An 18516-nucleotide genomic window follows, 5' to 3' on the forward strand; every position below is an offset into this window, starting at 1 on the left:
AAAAATGTCAGTCTTGCCATTCATCTCATTTATGCATCCAAGTGAATGGTTATAAATATTTAGACTTTTGGATTCATTACATTTTGTTTGTGTGGGGAATCAGAAAACTACAAGGCAAGGACTTGCCAACCTTTGAGGTAAGTATTTTTACATTTTGAGGATCCAGTGCTGTCAGGCCCTGTCCAGATTGTAAATGGCGATATCTGCATGGCAGCTGGCTCAACTAATTTTGAGGCGTGGGAATGGACAGGTAGGGGCAAAACAAATTGTATTTACGAAACAGCCATGAATAGCTTTGACAGCCAGATAAGTCAGGTCCATTGTCTAATTAGTTGATAGTACAAATGAGCTTTAAATGTTCCTCACATAAAAGCTATTAATAATCAGTTTTATGTTTTTTAAAATAAAAAATGTTAAAAATGCTTAAACAATTAAAAACATTTAGACAAACTCAATTAGTTCAAAAAATCATCATACTTATACGATGCTCACGGATGTTTCCTGCAATTAGCTTATTCTTACTGCACTAGGCCTAACCTGATTGGGTGGGCAACAAGTAGATTTCAAACCCTTTGTAATCCAGATTTATTGCTGGAGTGCGACAACGTCAGGGTGCAGTTAGGAAACAGACGGTAAAGTGGCCAGCCAGTTCAGGACTTCCAGAATGGCACAGTTATGGAAGAATTTTTTATTTCACATGTCTTTCACAGGAGCTAATTCGCAACAAAGCAAGAAGCAATAAAAACTGTGCTTTGTTAGAAGAAGCATATGCTGTAGTATCTGCTCTTCCTAAGCAAGCTGATAACAACCTACATGTTTCAATGATCGAGAACTATCCAGGGACTTTGGAATCTCTTGGTGACCCAATCAGACAGGTAATTGACTATATTTTATATTTTATGTTGATTGTTGTTTGCTGTGCCTTTTTAATTTTAACTTAATTTTATGCACTTTGTTCCTCGGGATTGTGGGAAACGGTATTTCGATTTTCTGTCTGTGTAAACTGGCTGAGGATTGACAATAAAGTTGACTTTGACTTGACTTGTTGGGTCGCAGTGAATCCAAGATGAGTTAGTGATTTGAATTCAAAATTCGCTTGGAGGAAGGAGCCAAAGGATAGTTGTGGAGAGGTGGAGTCCTGTGGTTAGTGGAATGCCATAGGGGTTTGACAATATGGTGAAGGAGGCATTTGGCAGACATGTCTATTTTGAGATGGGTATTGACTTAAAAGTTGGGACATCATGATGCAGCTGCGCAGGTCATTGGTGAGACCACATTTCTCGTCGTCCAGGTATAGGAAGCATGTAATTAAGTTGGAAAGAGTGCAGAAGAGGCTCACCTGAACGTTACTTGGGCTGTGTGCTTGAGTTGTAGGGAGAGCTTGGATAGGTTGGGTCTTGTTTCTTTGGAGTATGGGAAGCTAAAAGGTGGGCTTGTTGAGGTGTACAAGATCATGGGGGGCATGGGTAAATTGAACACTAACAGCCTTTTCCCAGAGTAAAAGATTCTAAAACTATAGGCACATGCTTAAGGTGGGAGGGGTGAGATTTAAGGGACAACTTTTTCATCCAGAGGAGGGTCTATATCGGGAATGAACTGTCAGAGGAATCTGTAGAAGTGAATACAATTATGAATTTTAAAAGACATTTGGACATATATTAATAGGAAGGGATTAAAAGGCTGTGGGTTAAAGGCAGGAAAATGGGTCTAGCTAAGTACATCAACTTGGTTGGCATGGATAAGGTACACCTATTTCCACCTAGTAAAGATGATGGAACAAATAATATATGTAATGGTGTGATGACTTGCAGGAGAACTTGGGGATAAGTGTCCTCCTAACATATTCTCTTTCTTCTTTGCTGGTACTTTGTGATAACTTTTTTGGTGAGTGGATTGGCATCTCATTCTGTATGGCATATTTTGAAGATCTATACATAACATTATGCTGCACATTTCTGCAAAATCAAAGTTGTTCTTAATTACACTAAATTGTTGATCTTTTTTCCAAGGGGCATTTCCTGGTATGGGAGGGAGCTCCAGGTGCAAAACTATCATGGAAAGGTCACAAGCGTAATGTTTTTCTCTTCAAAAACCATTTACTGGTCTGCAAATCGAGAAGAGACAGCAGAACAGATTCACAATGTTATGTCTTTAAAAATCTGATGAAGGTTGGTATTACATATTTTCTTTCAACTGTGAATTGGGTTGGTTACTTCCAAAATGTTGTGATTCATAATACCAAAAATAAGGTCCTTTTGTGCCATCTCACAGAGAAGTCCATAGTTTTGTTGGTTATCGTGTGATCAAAAGCTGCTATTCTATGCAACTAGACAGTATGTATTAGCAGATTCACACATGTTGGAGCTAACATTACACCCAAGCAAAATTTTTCATCATTTCCATGTAAGAATAATTCCCAGCTTGATCCACTGGATTATGATCATATACATTCACTTTGCTTGACTCAGAAGGCTGAACTAAACTGCAACCCAAGGCTGAATCTTTCATCTGTAACAGTATGATTGTTTTTAATGTTTCCAGCTAGCCATCCGGTGTTACAAACCTCTGCAAACATCTCACCAGATCGGTCAATGGTCAGCCTGGTATTAGCAAGAAAGATCAGTCAAGAAGGGATTAATGATTTATCTTATTTTTTATGGAAGATACGAATCAAGTGATGATGTTTATACTTTTGCAAATAATTGATAGCATTACGACAAAACAGTTTAACAGATAAAGATTCAAAAATGTATGTTTATTACAGAAAGTAAATTTAAAGAATTGGAAAAAGTTGGAAAACTTGTCTTTCGAAGAACAAGTGCATTACAATTCTGCATACTGTCAATTTTGTGTACAGATGCTGATTGCCTGCAGGGGTTGAGTTTTTGCTTTAGGCCAAAATGGCAATTTGGGCATAATTTTCAGCCAAAATTTCATTTGAGTTTTTAACCAGAGAAGGAAAAAAAATATATTGCAAGCTTCTGGCATATGTTTGTTAAGAGCCTGTCCCACTTAGGCGATTTTTTAGGCGACTACAGGCGACTAGGCTGTCACCGGGGGTGTCGCCTGTATGGTCGTGAGTAGTCTCCAAAGAGTCATAGCATTTTTCTGGTTGCCGCTGGATTTTGAGATGTTTAAAAGTTTTGGGGACTGTAAGTTTGCCGCCAATGATCTCAGCTTGACGTCCCCTGACGTAGGTGTTGTCGTAGGTTGTCGTCAGGTGCTGACCAGTGAATTCCATTGCCGTCTACCTACGTCAACCTACATCAACCGGCGACAGGTACCGGCGTCAAAACCGGAGGCCAAAATGACGTGAATTGTCTTCAGTTGTCGCCGACAGGGTCATAGCTTGTCATAGCTTGTCGCGGATAGACGTAGGTTGACTTCAGTTGTCGTAGGTTGCCGCCTGTGTGGTCGTAGGTTGTTGTAGCTGCTATCGTAGGTGGACGTCCTAAGTCGCGACGATTGGGTCGCCAGTTGTCGGTAGCTTGCCGTAGCTTGACGTCGACTAGGTGGTAAGTTGTAGCTTGTCGTAGACATTGTCATGGGGGGTCCAGTCGCCGTTTTTTCGGCGATCTGCTACAACTATGACAGTCGCTGGCAGTCGCCTAAAAAATTGCCTAAGTGGGACAGGCCCTTTAGTGACTACAGTTACAGTTCTCTTTTCACAAATGCAGCCTGACCTGCTCAGCATTTCCAGCATTTTCTGTTTTTATTTTGTCATCTACATACTAAAAGTACTTAATTTTTAGAACTTCCTCAAGGGTTTGCAAAGGTTAGCAGAAAGTCACATGGCAATTAATTTGACTTTGAGCCCAATTACATTTCTAAACTGGAGTAAGTTTGAGTTGTGCTGAACTTGAGATACAGTGCTTTGTCATCGCCATTTTGTAGCAATTGACGCAAAAAAAACTGCAACAGAACTGAAACCAAGCCACAACATTTCTGCTTTCATTTAGGAATATTTTGATAGTCAATTCATCCCTTTTTCAAAATAGAAAATTATTTTTCTACTCAGCAGGTCAGGCATCATCTGTGAAGATAAAAACAGATTTAACATTCCTCTGATCAGAAATATATTTTGTATTGCATTATTATATTGCGTGTATATAGTTTATTTTTTAAAACTCTTCTTAGAAGCTATGGGCTTTTGAGGAGGATAATAGTTTTTCCATATAATTGTCAGTCTGAAATATCAACAGGCAAAATAACAATCTATTTTTTTAAAATGATAATTCAGAATTTACACTACTTTTCATCATCTAGCTCACAAACATTGATGTAAATGACTTTGTGGAAGGTGATGAACGATCCTTTGAAATTTGGCATGAACGAGAAGACTCTGTGCGTAAATATACTCTCCAAGCACGAACTGTGAATATAAAGATATCATGGTTAAAAGACATTAGTGGCATACAACAGCGCTTCAGTATTCCTGCGTGGAGTAAGTACCTGACAAACCCAAGAAATAAAAATTGTGCATCTAATTTATGGTTGCTTCTCAAAAGAATTATACATCAAATAATGAAATGTTATTTTTTTTACGCATAATAAAAGAGTGAAGCCACATATTGAGCCTATTCTTTGTAATGATTGATATTTTTTAATAGATATATCCTGGATAAATTTTTTATCCTTCCAAAACTCATCCCATTAGCAACTATTTTTAGAGTGACCCATTGTCAGTCTTGAGGTATGAATTATGTAATTATGTTTGACCACAGGAAGTGGTCCAAAGTTTCCACATGCAGATGCAAATTAAATCTTTTTTTACATTGCAGTCTGTCCCAATCTCGACCTTTGGGGTTTTTTTTCAAATCTGAGACAATGTGATTTTAAAATTTATTTTCTTACCTTGACATCATTTTGACTGCAACATCTTATTTGTGGAAAAAATTGTGTCGGTGACCATAAAGAATGTGTGGACTTTCTGATCAGCCGGAAGAATACACATATATGGGGCGGTCACGGTGGCGCAGCGGTAGAGTTGCTGCCTTACAGCGAATGCAGCGCCGGAGACCCGGGTTCAATCCCCACTACGGGTGCTGTCTGTACGGAGTTTGTACGTTCTCCCCGTGACCTGCGTGGGTTTTCTCCGGGTGCTCCGGTTTCCTCCCACACTCCAAAGACGTGCAGGTTTGTAGGTTAATTGGCTGGGCAAAAATGTTTTTTTTTTAATTGTCCCTAGTGTGTGTAGGATAGTGTTAGTGTGCGGGGATCGCTGGGAGGCCTGGACCCGGTGGGCCGAAGGGCCTGTTTCTGCGTTGTATCTCTAAATCTAAAAATCTAAAAATATCCTATTAATGTTGAACAGATCGTGTGCCACATGTGGAATGCCATGTTCGGCTAATTAACTCAACCAGTTACTTTCTTTGATAAATAGAATTCTTTTTTTTTAATCTCTTGGTGGCTTCTTATTGAAGGGTTTCTGAAAATCCAAATACATCATAACAATTCGTTTGCCCTTTATATTTTGCTAGTTACATAATTTCCCTTTGAAGTGTACCCAAATGAGAATGGATTTATGAAAGAGCCATGCTTCTTTTTTAAACCTGTCAACCATGGATGTTGTGTAGAACTGATGTTTTCTTTCTGTTATAATATAATTAAATTACCAAATAAAACAAGAATTTTAATTCAGAAAATGTAATGGATAAACAAGATTGTGAATTAAGAGTGCCTGTTTTTTTAGATCCTCCAGAATTTGTGGAGAAACTAGCAGATTGTACTGCTAAACTGGGACAAACAGTGAAACTGGCATGTCTGGTCATTGGAAATCCTAAGCCAATTATCACATGGTACAAAGGTAATGTTTTACTTTACTGCTAAACATTATGATCACAATGTACATCTACTTGTAAAAACATGTAGCCATCAATATTATTATCCTACTTCATCTTTTCAGAGTAGCCTCTTTTTTCAGAGAGAGACATATGGTATATTGCCTTCATTGGTTTGGGCATTGGGTATAAGAGTCAGGAAGTCATTGTGCAGCTTTTTAAGGCTTTGGTTATACCACATTTGGAGTATTGTGTACGGTTCTGGTCACCCATTACAGGAAGGATGTGGTGGCTTTGGAAGGAGTGCAGAGGAGTTTTCCAAGAATTTTGCCTGAATAGGGAGTATTAGCTACAGTCAAAACCTTTTTCCTAAGATAGAAATACCAAATACTAGAGGGCAAAGCTTTAAGGTGAGAGGGGCAAAGTTTAGGATATGTGCGGGGCAACTTTTTTACCCAGAGGGTGGTGGGTGCCTGGAACATGCTGCCAGGGGTGGTGGTGGAGGCAGCTACGATAGTGGCATTTAAGAGACTTTTGGGTGGGCATGTGGATATGCAGGGAATAGAGGGATATGGATTATGTACATGCAGAGAAGAACTGGTCTTGCCATCATACACATTGTGGACCAAAGGACCTGTTCCTGTGCTGTACCGTTCTATGTTTTTGTAAGAGTTAATTGTTCAATGATGTAAGGAAATCTACATGGACAGGAGAACTACAGGTTAGATTTTTGATCTCTGCTAAGCTAGTAGATCGGAACTGCTAGAATCAGCTTCAGTGATCTGACTTAGGAAAGGAAACAAAAACACAGTACAGCATAGGAACAAGCTTTTCAGTGCACCACATTTGTGCTGACCATGACCCCAATTTAAGCTGCATAACTGCCTGCACATGGTCTACATCCCTGTATTCACTGTCTGTTCATGTGCCTGTCTAAATCCTTCTTAAACATTGCTGTCGTATTTGCTTGCACCATCCCTCCTGGCAGTGTGCTCCAGGCACCTACTACTCCCTGTGTAAAAAAAAACTTGGCTTGCAAATCTTTTAATTTTTATCCATTCAACTTAAAACGATGCCCTCTAGTATTTGGCAATTCTACCCTGGGAAAAAGATTCTGACTAACTACCTTATCTAAGCCACTCATAATTTTATATAGTTTTATCAGGCAACTCCTCAGCCTTTGATACTCCAGTGAAAATAATCAAAGTCTAACCTCTCTATATAGATCCACGGCAACATTCTGGTGCATTTCTTCTTATTTCGTCCTCTTACATTTGACATTGCAAAGTGCAATATCTCATATTTGTTTGAATTAAACTCTTATCTCCCATATTTCCAACTGGTCCATATCATAACCATATAATATAGAAACAGACTCTTCGGTCCAACTTATCCATGCTGACCATGATATCCATCTAACCTAGTCCCATTTGCCCATATGGGATTGTATCCCTCTCAACCTTTTCTATTCACATCAGGGCATTCAGGGTGTAGCTTTAAGGTGATAGGGACAACATTCAATGGAGATTTGAATGAAGTTGAATCAGGAGATAAAATTGGCGTGTCACAAATGTAATGCTACGGTGGTTATGGGAGATTTCAACATGCAGGTAGACTGGGAAAATCAGGTTGGAAATGGACCCCAGGAAAGAGAGTATGTAGAGTGCCTTTGAGATGGATTCTTAGAACAGCTTGTACTGGAGCCTACCAGGGAGAAGGCAATTCTGGATTTAGTGTTGTGTAATGATCCTGATCTGATAAGGGGACTAGAGGTAAAAGAGCCATTAGGAGGCAGTGATCACAACATGATAAGTTTTACACTGCAAATGGAAAGGCAGAAGGGAAAATCGGAAGTGTCAGTATTACAGTATAGCAAAGGGGATTACAGAGGCATGAGGCAGGAGCTGGCCAAAATTGATTGGAAGGAGGCCCTAGCAGGGAAGACGGTAGAACAGCAATGGCAGGTATTCCTGGAAATAATGCAGAGGTTGCAGGATCAATTTATCCCAAAGAGGCGGAAAGACTCTAAGGGGAGTAAGAGACACCTGTGGCTGACAAGGGAGAGGAAGTATAACATAGCAAAGAAGAGTGGGAAGACAGAGGATTGTGACTCTTTTAAAGAGCAACAAAAGTTAACTAAAAAGGCAATACGGGGAGAAAAGATGAGGTACGAGGGTAAACTAGCCAATAATATAAAGGAGGATAGCAAAAGTTTTTTTAGGTACGTGAACAGGAAAAAAATAGTCAAGGCAAATGTGGGTCCCTTGAAGACAGAAGCAGGGGAATTTGTTATGGGGAACAAAGAAATGGCAGACGAGTTAAACCGTTACTTTGGATCTGTCTTCACTGAGGAAGATACACACAATCTCCCAAATGTTCTAGGGGCTGGAAAACCTAGGGTGATGGAGGAACTGAAGGAAATCCACATTAGGCAGGAAATGGTTTTGGGTAGACTGATGGGACTGAAGGCTGATAAATCCCCAGGGCCTGATGGTCTGCATCCCAGGGTACTTAAGGAGGTGGCTCTAGAAATAGTGGAAGCATTGGAGATCATTTTTCAATGTTCTATAGATTCAGGATCAGTTCCTGTGGATTGGAGGATAGCAAATGTTATCCCACTTTTTAAGAAAGGAGGGAGAGAGAAAACGGGTAATTATAGACCAGTTAGTCTGACATCAGTGGTGGGGAAGATGCTGGAGTCAATTATAAAAGACGAAATTGCTGAGCATTTGGATAGCAGTAACAGGATCATTCCGAGTCAGCATGGATTTACGAAGGGGAAATCACGCTTGACAAATCTTCTGGAATTTTTTGAGGATGTAACTAGGAAAATTGACAGGGGAGAGTCAGTGGATGTGGTGTACCTCGACTTTCAGAAAGCCTTCGACAAGGTCCCACATAGGAGATTAGTGGGCAAAATTAGAGCACATGGTATTGGGGGTAGGGTACTGACATGGATAGAAAATTGGTTGACAGACAGAAAGCAAAGAGTGGGGATAAATGGGTCCCTTTCGGAATGGCAGGCAGTGACCAGTGGGGTACCGCAAGGTTCGGTGCTGGGACCCCAGCTATTTACGATATACATTAATGACTTAGATGAAGGGATTAAAAGTACCATTAGCAAATTTGCAGATGATACTAAGCTGGGGGGTAGTGTGAATTGTGAGGAAGATGCAATAAGGCTGCAGGGTGACTTGGACAGGTTGTGTGAGTGGGCGGATACATGGCAGATGCAGTTTAATGTAGATAAGTGTGAGGTTATTCACTTTGGAAGTAAGAATAGAAAGGCAGATTATTATCTGAATGGTGTCAAGTTAGGAAGAGGGGATGTTCAACGAGATCTGGGTGTCCTAGTGCATCAGTCACTGAAAGGAAGCATGCAGGTACAGCAGGCAGTGAAGAAAGCCAATGGAATGTTGGCCTTCATAACAAGAGGAGTTGAGTATAGGAGCAAAGAGGTCCTTCTACAGTTGTACCGGGCCCTGGTGAGACCGCACCTGGAGTACTGTGTGCAGTTTTGGTCTCCAAATTTGAGGAAGGATATTCTTGCTATTGAGGGCGTGCAGCGTAGGTTCACTAGGTTAATTCCCGGAATGGCGGGACTGTCGTATGTTGAAAGGCTGGAGCAATTAGGCTTGTATACACTGGAATTTAGAAGGATGAGGGGGGATCTTATTGAAACATATAAGATAATTAGGGGATTGGACACATTAGAGGCAGGAAACATGTTCCCAATGTTGGGGGAGTCCAGAACAAGGGGCCACAGTTTAAGAATAAGGGGTAGGCCATTTAGAATGGAGATGAGGAAGAACTTTTTCAGTCAGAGAGTGGTGAAGGTGTGGAATTCTCTGCCTCAGAAGGCAGTGGAGGCCAGTTCGTTGGATGCTTTCAAGAGAGAGCTGGATAGAGCTCTTAAGGATAGCGGAATGAGGGGGTATGGGGAGAAGGCAGGAACGGGGTACTGATTGAGAGTGATCAGCCATGATCGCATTGAATGGCGGTGCTGGCTTGAAGGGCTGAATGGCCTACTCCTGCACCTATTGTCTATTGTCTATTGTCTATTGAGATATGCAGGGCACATTTTTTACATAGAGGGTGGTGAGTGTCCGGGGCATGGTGGTTGAAGCCGATACATCCGTGGCATTTAAAAGACTTTTGGATAGGCATTTGGCTATGCGGGGAATGGAGGGATTGGGGTATGTGCATGCAGATAAGAGTTGGTCTTAGCATCATGTTCGGCACAGCCATTGTGGGCTGAAAGGCATGTTCTTGTGCTGCATTGTTCTATGTACCGGTCCAAATGTCTGTTTAAATGTTGCTATTTTAACTACCTCCTCTGGCAGCTTGTTCTATTTACCCATCACCCACCGTGGAAAAAGTTGTAGCTCAGGTTACTATTAAATTGTTTTCCTCTCACCATCTCACCTATGCCCTCTAGTTCTTGAATCCATTATCCTGGAAGGAAAATGCATTGATGAAATCACACCTTGAGTGTCGTTAGCAGTTTTAATCTCCATCAAACTTGCTCAGATTTGATTCAAGAAGGATGTTTGGGGTTGTCCAGAATTAAGGGTAGCAGTAATCTATTAGAGGAACCTAGCGGCCCAAGCAGCATTTGTGGTGAGACTGGTGTCAGTGGGTGATTGGTAGATTGAGGAAGGATGAAGGATGATAATCACCCATTTGCCCCTGTCTCGCCACTTCTTTATACTGGCTATCTTCCCTCTACACTGTTAGTCCTCGTACACCTTGGGAGTACCTTTACCTTACTTGAGAAGGATGATCACCAGCACCTTTTTAAGGATTCGGGATTTAATGTTGGATTTTCCAGTGATGTCCATGTCCCGTGTACACATAGCTAAAGATTTATGTTATTTTTTAAAATCAAGGCCAGATGGTTAATCAAAAATTATTTACTTTTGCCTGCTGGATTGTAGATATCTGTTGATATTATAATGAAAACTGCAGAAAAATGTCACTAATTCCTCTGAGCATATTCATGTTGTTATCACTAGATGGAAAACTGGTGGAGATTGACCCACATCACATTATTATCGAGGATGAGGATGGTTCCTGCACATTGATCTTGGACACGCTAAATGCTGCTGATTCCGGTCAATATATGTGTTATGCAGCCAGTGCTGCTGGGCATGCCAATACACTTGGAAAGATTATTGTTCAAGGTATTTAATTGCAATCTTCCAGAATCTCTTTTACATTAATGATAATCTTTTTTTTTAATGAATGTAAATGCATTATTTAAATTTATTTTTCTGATGTAAATAAAAACCTTTTTTTGGTGGGGGGTTTTTCCCAAGCAGGGCCAGCTACTGGCTAAAAATTAGTTATAAATTAGTTTTACCCATGCATTCTCAATAATAGAAAAAATGTACATGTCCTGCACAAAGCATAACTGAACCATCCGAATTCAGATGATGCCTTAGATGTGAAGAGGGTGCCAGAGCATAGAAAATGGCAGTGCTCTCATTTTTGTCCAGAATTACAGAGCTTTGATATGGAATATAACTTTTTTTCAAATCCTCTTTAAGATATTGATTTATCCCAAACACATTTGATGGTAATGAATTTTTTTTTTAAATCAAAAAATGCTAGTAAAACTCATCAGGTGAGACAGCATCTCTGGAAACAGATTTCATTTCAGGCCGAAGACCCTTTGTTAGATGCCCAGACAAAGTGTCTGTAACCTGAAACTTTAACTTTATTTCTCTTTCCGCATCCTGTCTTACAAGCTGAATTTTTGAACAATTTCTGTTATTGTTACATTTGACAGTAAGATAGATAGGTTCTGAAAAATCTGTATCTGTATGTAGCTCAAACACAATCTTAAATCAAATCACTAAACACTCGCCCTAAGAAAGAACTTTTTTCAAAAGTAAAATTAGAGCTACGGAGCCATACAGCATGAAAACAGGCCCTTTGGCCCAACTTCATGCTGACCAAGATGCCCATCTACATTAGTCCCACCTGCCCACGATTGTCCCATATCCCTCTAAACCTTTCCTGTCCATGTACCTGTCTAAAGGCCCTGTCCCAGTTAGGCGTTTTTTAAGGCAACTGCCGGCGACTGGACCCCCCCTACGACAATGTCTATGACAAGCTACAACAACTTTCCACCTAGTGGACGTCAAGCTACGGCAAGCTACCGACAACCGGCGACCCAATCGTCGCAAGTAGAACGTCCACCTACGACCGCACCAACAACAACCTACGCCCTACGACAACTGAAATCAACCTACGTCCACCCGCGACAAGTTACGACCCTGAAGACAACTGAAGACAATTCACGTTTCACCGAGTTTCCCTACAGAAGGGGGTGTACGGTAGGGTTTCCAATCATTCTGCATCATGACTATTTGAAAGTGATGCCATGAGAAACTACTCTGAAATACAATAACTTCATACATCAATTTCCCATCAAAATGTCAAGAATTTCCTTTATTGATATTCAAACAATTTTTTTTAATGTTGATAAGAACACACAACAGTGCATACAAAAATATTGTAATAAACCAATAAATTTCAATAAACTTCAAACTTTTAAATTCAAACTTTAAACAGAATACAAGTGCAAAAACATAGAAAACCTAACATCATTTATGGACACATTACACTGATGGATGATCAGATCAAGTCCACACTTGGAATTCGCCAAAGTCAGCACCGGCGACAACCTACGTCACCTGGCGACAAACTACGTCACCTGGCGACAACGTATGATAGCACCCACGTCAGGAGACGTCAAGCTACGCTCATTGGCGTCAAACCAACAGTCGCTGAAAATGTTTAAACATTCCCGAAATCCAGCGGCGACCAGAAAAATGTTACAACTCTTTGGATGCGACTCACTACCATATACGCAACACCCCGCCGACCGTGTGGCGACAGTCTAGTCGCCTGTAGTCTCCTAAAAAATCGTCGCAGTGGGACAGGGGCTTAAATTTTTTTAAATGTTGTTACAGTACCTAACTCAACTACCCCCTCTGGCAGCTTGTTCCATACACCCAAATGTGTGAAAATGTTGCTCCTCAGGTTCCTATTAAGTCTTTCCTCTCTCACCACTTAGATGAATGTGGGGTTGGGAAGAGGTAGAGGTCCACATCCGGATCCAAGACATTTGCAATAATCCATCAACCTCCCCTGTCTCTTCCAGAACAAACTTGAGGATGACTACTAATATTTAGTGATGTTGAGAGGGTGATTGGTATCAATCAGTGATGTTAGTACATCCAGAAGTTAACCTCTGCTTGTCAGTCTCAGATGGTTAAGTTACATTGCCTATAATCAAGTATACCTTGAGCATACCCATTTAAATCAAGAATTGTTTTCTGCACAAACCAGTTTCTGGGTCCTAATTTTTCAATAGCTTAGGTTGAACTGATGCTCATTAAGTTTGTTTGTTTGCTTAATAATATATATATTCTAATAAACCCATTTTTAAGAGCTTTCACGGTATAATTTGAAATTATTACCTTAATTTCCAGTGCCTCCAAGGTTTGTAAGCCATCTTAGAAACATTCCGTTTGTAGAGAATGAAGATATACAGTTTACATGCACTATTGAAGCTGCACCGGCTCCTCAGATAAGGTAAAGTTTACTATTTAAAAGCATGTCATTTTTTTCTTTGTTTGATTTAAAACTCTTCATTCCTTAAATTACGCTTTGTGTTTGGAAAGTAGCTTCATGATATTTTCCTTTGGCACTATCCCTCTTCCCTGAGATTTCTTACTTAAAAGACACCTAATAAAATTAAAATTAAAAAACAAAATTCATGAAATTTTCCCTTTTGATCATGTCTGACATGATCTCCAAGAGTTGTTACATGTGGCTTTGATGCCCCCTTATCAAAATTAAGAATAGTAAATAGCATCTTCACTGCAATCCCAACGGTTGTTAATGACCTCTTTCTGTCTGACATGCGTCCTTCCATGCAATCTTACCCTGCCCCTCCCCACATACACACACACACACAAATCATCCCTTTCCTTGGGTTTTCCTCTCCAGGTCACTATTGCTTCTTCTGATTGCTGGTCCTTTTATTAACAATAAGCTATTTTTCTCTATCATTTTGCTTTCTCTTCTAGCAATCATTTATCCCAATCATTTTGCATGTTTCCATGCCTCCATTATTATATTAAATCAATTGACTAACCGTTGTTGGTTTCAGGCATTTGGATACTATAGATAATTTATCATTCATCATGTCTTCCAGGTATGAAACCTTTTGAGTATGTGCTCAGACTGACACAATAAAATACCCCCATCCTCCAGGAGTTTCAAAATAATTTCAACACAATACTCTGCCACTGCCTTGAAGAAGTTTAGATACATAAATCAGGTCCTGAATATAGGTTAAGAGGTTGCTGTCTCTGACAGAGAAGCTCTAAACTGCAATGTAATAAAGCTCCCAGATCAATCACTGTTTGATCACCGTATGGTGGAGTCCACAAAAGATGTTCCGCGCATACAAGGACATGTGGGATCTTTCAGAGCCATAGCTCACATGAATCTAGGGTAGTTGAGCTCTCAATGTGCAGATATAGACACAGGTTTAATATAATTTGAAGTTTGTTGACACTTTCTGAATCGAATGGAATGCAGACTGATCAAATTCTGGTTAATTATTGATCTGCCTGCAAATTTAAAAGACTTGCTGTTCTTTCAATTTCAAACTTGACTTATTTTTCATTAAATACAATTTTGAAACATTAAAATTAATATTTTTGAAGTTTTCTCCTTCCGGCTGCTGTGATTTTCAATTAATTCTGTTATTTTTGAAGATGGAGTACTGGTGGCTCACCACTAACAAATAAAGCAAAATACCAGACTTTCTTTGACTCGCAGTTTGGAGTTGCGATGCTGGTCATCAAAAACACAGAAAAAAATGACCTTGGAATCTATGAATGTGAAGTGAGTATGTCATAAAGCTTATTATAAAGTTTTAAGACAATTCAATAATGTTAGCATTCATTAGCAAAACCATATTTCTATTGACATAGAAAAATTGATCAATGAATTATATCCTGAACAATTTTACCATTCTATACATGTAGAGGATTCTTCTCAATGTAATTTAATGTTTCAGCAGTGAATGGGTAAACCTAAGGCAGCTTTTTGAGCTCACTGAGGTAGAATGGTTGAATATGACATCTGAAGGTACTTCTGTCTAGGTGTTTTGAGCATAAAGCCAAACAACATTGGCAATAGGGACATGCAAGCACATATGCAAATATCTCTTTTTTGTGCTAAGAATAGACCACACGGTGGCCTGTATGGCAAATTGCACTTAAATCCCCAAAAAATAAGTTTCATTTTCTGGCGATTTATTTTGTTTGAATATTTCTTTTAGTAAAGGTTGTAAATTAAACTATTACTAAATCCCTGTTATACAATAGAGGCAGTGAAACTGAACAAATACATTGTCAGTTCTAACCAAGAAAACACACATCAGTTATCTTTATTTGTAAGTTGATATTGAACGTTATTTGGTGCTTCAATGGTAGTGTTCAGCTTCTCGTTGCATATTCCATGCATATAGGACCTTAATAGGTTCTGGCTGTTTTTAATCTTGAAATATGAACTTGTCATTTCAGTCATTCTTGTTGTACATCTTGTATTTAATAAAACATTTATTAATATTGTGATAAAATCACAAGAGCCACCCAAAACATACAGTACAAAAGCTTGAACTGAAAACATGCCCCTCAGATTTCCTTTAAATTTCCCCCTTCTCATCTTAAATGTATGCCTTCTAGTTTCATATTCCCCTCACCCCGGAAGAAATACTCTGACTGTACACCCTATGGCCCTCATAATTTGATAAACCTCTTTAAGGTTATCTTTCAGTCTCCCACATTCCAGTGAGAATAAACCCAGTCCCTCCTTAAAGCCCTCCATACCAGGGAACATCCTGGTGAATCTTCTCTGCACTCTTCCTACTGCTACCACACCCTTCCTGTATTGTGGCAACCAGAATTGTACATAATTCTTCAAATGCAGTCTGATTGATATTTTGTACAGCTGCAGCATGACATCCCAATTCTATACTCTAAAAGATAAAATATTTTCCTTATATCTGGCACACTAAGGCATTTGTGTTCTCTTATGTCTGAGCAGGTATGAGCCTGTTTTTAAAAGTAACAGAAGTTCTACTGAGGCTATTGAGAGATGGAAATCTGAAAGATCTGGATTCCATCCCACATTCTGAATTGCTTGAAAACAATCTGCTGCCATCAGAAGCTTCTTGACCTATAAAACTTTGGGTCATTAATGTGATTTATGCTCCACCAAATCCATAGTGTGTAGCTCAATAAAGATGAAACAAATTCATTCTAATTTTGCACTCAAACACTCAGACACACTTCTTCAAACAATGTCCTTTCATAGAAAAGAAGGTACCCCAACAAAATTTAACTTGTGCGCCAGAGGAACAGTCGTAATCTACCTCTAGGTTTGTAAATCTGAATTGATGCTTCTTTTAATAATAGATTACAAACAAACTGGGCACAGCCAGAGATGTTGCAGAGTTTTATCTTCAGGTTCCTGTTGTAATACCAGAAAAGAAAGAGAATCAAATTGTCATGATTGAAGGTAAGTTACCTAATTTTACTATGCAGACACAGTTCTGGGAGCTGATGAATTAAAAATATATTTGTTCAGAAGCTGTTGCATTTGTCGAGAAGTGAGGTCAATCTGTTGTGGTTGGATTGTTGAGTTCATAGACTTTTAAAACTAAATAACATGGCTGCAATTCAATATTGGTAAAGCAGTATCTTGTCATATATATTATCAGCATATCATATATTGTTCCACCAATCTTATTTAAAAGAGATATAAATTGACAAATTAAGAGGAGGCAACCAGTTTGCAGACAGGGTAGGAATACGACGTATGTCAGGAACTTGATAGACTGGTCAGGCTGGCAAAATAAGTAGCAACCTGAACCACCTTGTACCTGTAGGACGGAGGACATAGAACTGAGGTTTATGACCAATTTGCGGGAGAAGCTCCAAGACAATAATTTCGACCACTCTTTTAAACCATTATGTTCCCACTACCTCCCACTGACGGAAACACCTTCTCCATGTCAATTCCTTTTGAAGCTTTCCCTCTTCTTCCTGTCCTCCTTCACAACACTGCATGAACTATCATTCCCCTTTTTTCTTCAATATTTCCTCCTCTCATCTTGTTGTCCCTCTCTCCACTATATCTTGTCTCTTCACTTTCCTCATTATTCTTCGCTTTCCTCCACCTTGTCCCTTAAGAAGCAAGAACATTGAACATATATAGTCATAAAGGTGGAAAGTTTTCATAGTTCAGTCGAATAAACCTTAGCAGCACATTCTGTAAATGCTGTTTATCCTGAAGACTTTTTTTTCCCCCACAGGATACTGGTGATGCAGATATAGAATACTTAAATTGGTGATAGGTTGCTGGTCAAAGGGATTGCTTTGTCCTGGATTGTGATAAGATTCTTAGTTCTAGTTTTACTCATTAAGACTAATGACGAGTAGACCAACATATTCCTGATGTATGCTTTCTGAGTGGTTGAAAGATTTTGGCAAGTCAGATCTTAGTCGGAAAACCCAATCCCTGAATGTGCTCTGTTAGTCAGGAAGAGAATGAGTGACTTTGTAAGTTTTGTTTGTGAATATGTAGCATTGTATGTGTTGTCAAATGTTATTTGATATTCACTCATCAAAGTATGGATTCAATTGAGCTATTGTTATTTGTGATAATTGACTGCTTTATTATCTGAGTAATTGGAAATAAGAATATTTATAGTACCTATATGCACAGAAAAATTCCTCAACATGTTGTACAAATGCATAATCGGGAAATAATTGACACATTTAAATAAAATGTAGAAGCTGTGTCTAAGACATATTTTAAAGAGGGTCTTAAAGGAAAATGAAAGTGGAGAGATTTAGAGAGGAAATATAAAACCATATAGATGAACGAATGTTTTAGAGCTAATAAAATTAAAACTAAATGAAGGATGGATATAAATCAATATGGAAACTGTTGCAAAGTAGCTGAAATCTACCCTGCCAGAAGCAGGCTTCAGTATAGTTAAAATACATTTGGACAGGTGCGTGGAGAAGAAAGATTTAGAGGGATAGGGGCCAAACATAGGCAAATGAAACTAACTTGAATGGGAATCTTGATTGGCATGGACGGGTTGGCCGAAAGGGGCTGTTTCTGTGCTGTATTACTCTGACTCCCTGACTCTTAATTTACTTTTCTGTCAGTGATCATAATGAGAGGGCACTCAAGTCAATTTAATGCATAAGAATGCAAGATAAACGAGCTGAGGTAGTCCTTTCCACTGTCAATCCATCTATACCGTAACATTTTCCTGCTAAATTCCTTTAATATCCGTAAATCTGTTTTAAATGCAGTCAGCAAATCAGTTTCCACAGCCCACAGGGCTAGAGAATATTTTTCTTCCACTTTCCCGATCAGTCATTTTAAAATATAATCAATACCAAAAAATGCTGGCTGATGATTTGCTGGGGCATATGAGGAGTGTTTGTTACTCTGGGCCTGTACTCGCCAGAGTTTAGAAGGATGAGGGAAGATCTCATTGAAATCAACCGAATAACGAAAGCCCACGATAGAGTGGACGTGGAGAATATGTTTCCAGTAGTGGACCAGAAGGCATAACTAGAGTCAGTTATTAAAGATGGGATAGCAGCACATTTGGAAAGTGGTGAAA

General features: G+C 39.3%; 1 protein-coding gene across 1 annotated transcript in view; it reads left to right on the forward strand.

Moving 5' to 3' along the window:
* The window catches only part of obscnb (obscurin, cytoskeletal calmodulin and titin-interacting RhoGEF b), a 368207-nt gene that overhangs the window by 265789 nt on the left and 83902 nt on the right, over positions 1 to 18516 (forward strand). Inside the window, exons 89-96 of the mRNA XM_078423526.1 lie at positions 711 to 875; positions 2010 to 2168; positions 4267 to 4444; positions 5693 to 5806; positions 10796 to 10963; positions 13283 to 13385; positions 14579 to 14708; positions 16286 to 16388. Of these exons, the coding sequence (XP_078279652.1) occupies positions 711 to 875; positions 2010 to 2168; positions 4267 to 4444; positions 5693 to 5806; positions 10796 to 10963; positions 13283 to 13385; positions 14579 to 14708; positions 16286 to 16388 (1120 nt within the window). The remainder of the gene's footprint in view (positions 1 to 710; positions 876 to 2009; positions 2169 to 4266; positions 4445 to 5692; positions 5807 to 10795; positions 10964 to 13282; positions 13386 to 14578; positions 14709 to 16285; positions 16389 to 18516) is intronic.

Source organism: Rhinoraja longicauda, chromosome 2 (genome assembly GCF_053455715.1).
Source record: "Rhinoraja longicauda isolate Sanriku21f chromosome 2, sRhiLon1.1, whole genome shotgun sequence".
In the NCBI taxonomy this organism is placed as follows: Eukaryota; Metazoa; Chordata; class Chondrichthyes; order Rajiformes; family Arhynchobatidae; genus Rhinoraja; species Rhinoraja longicauda.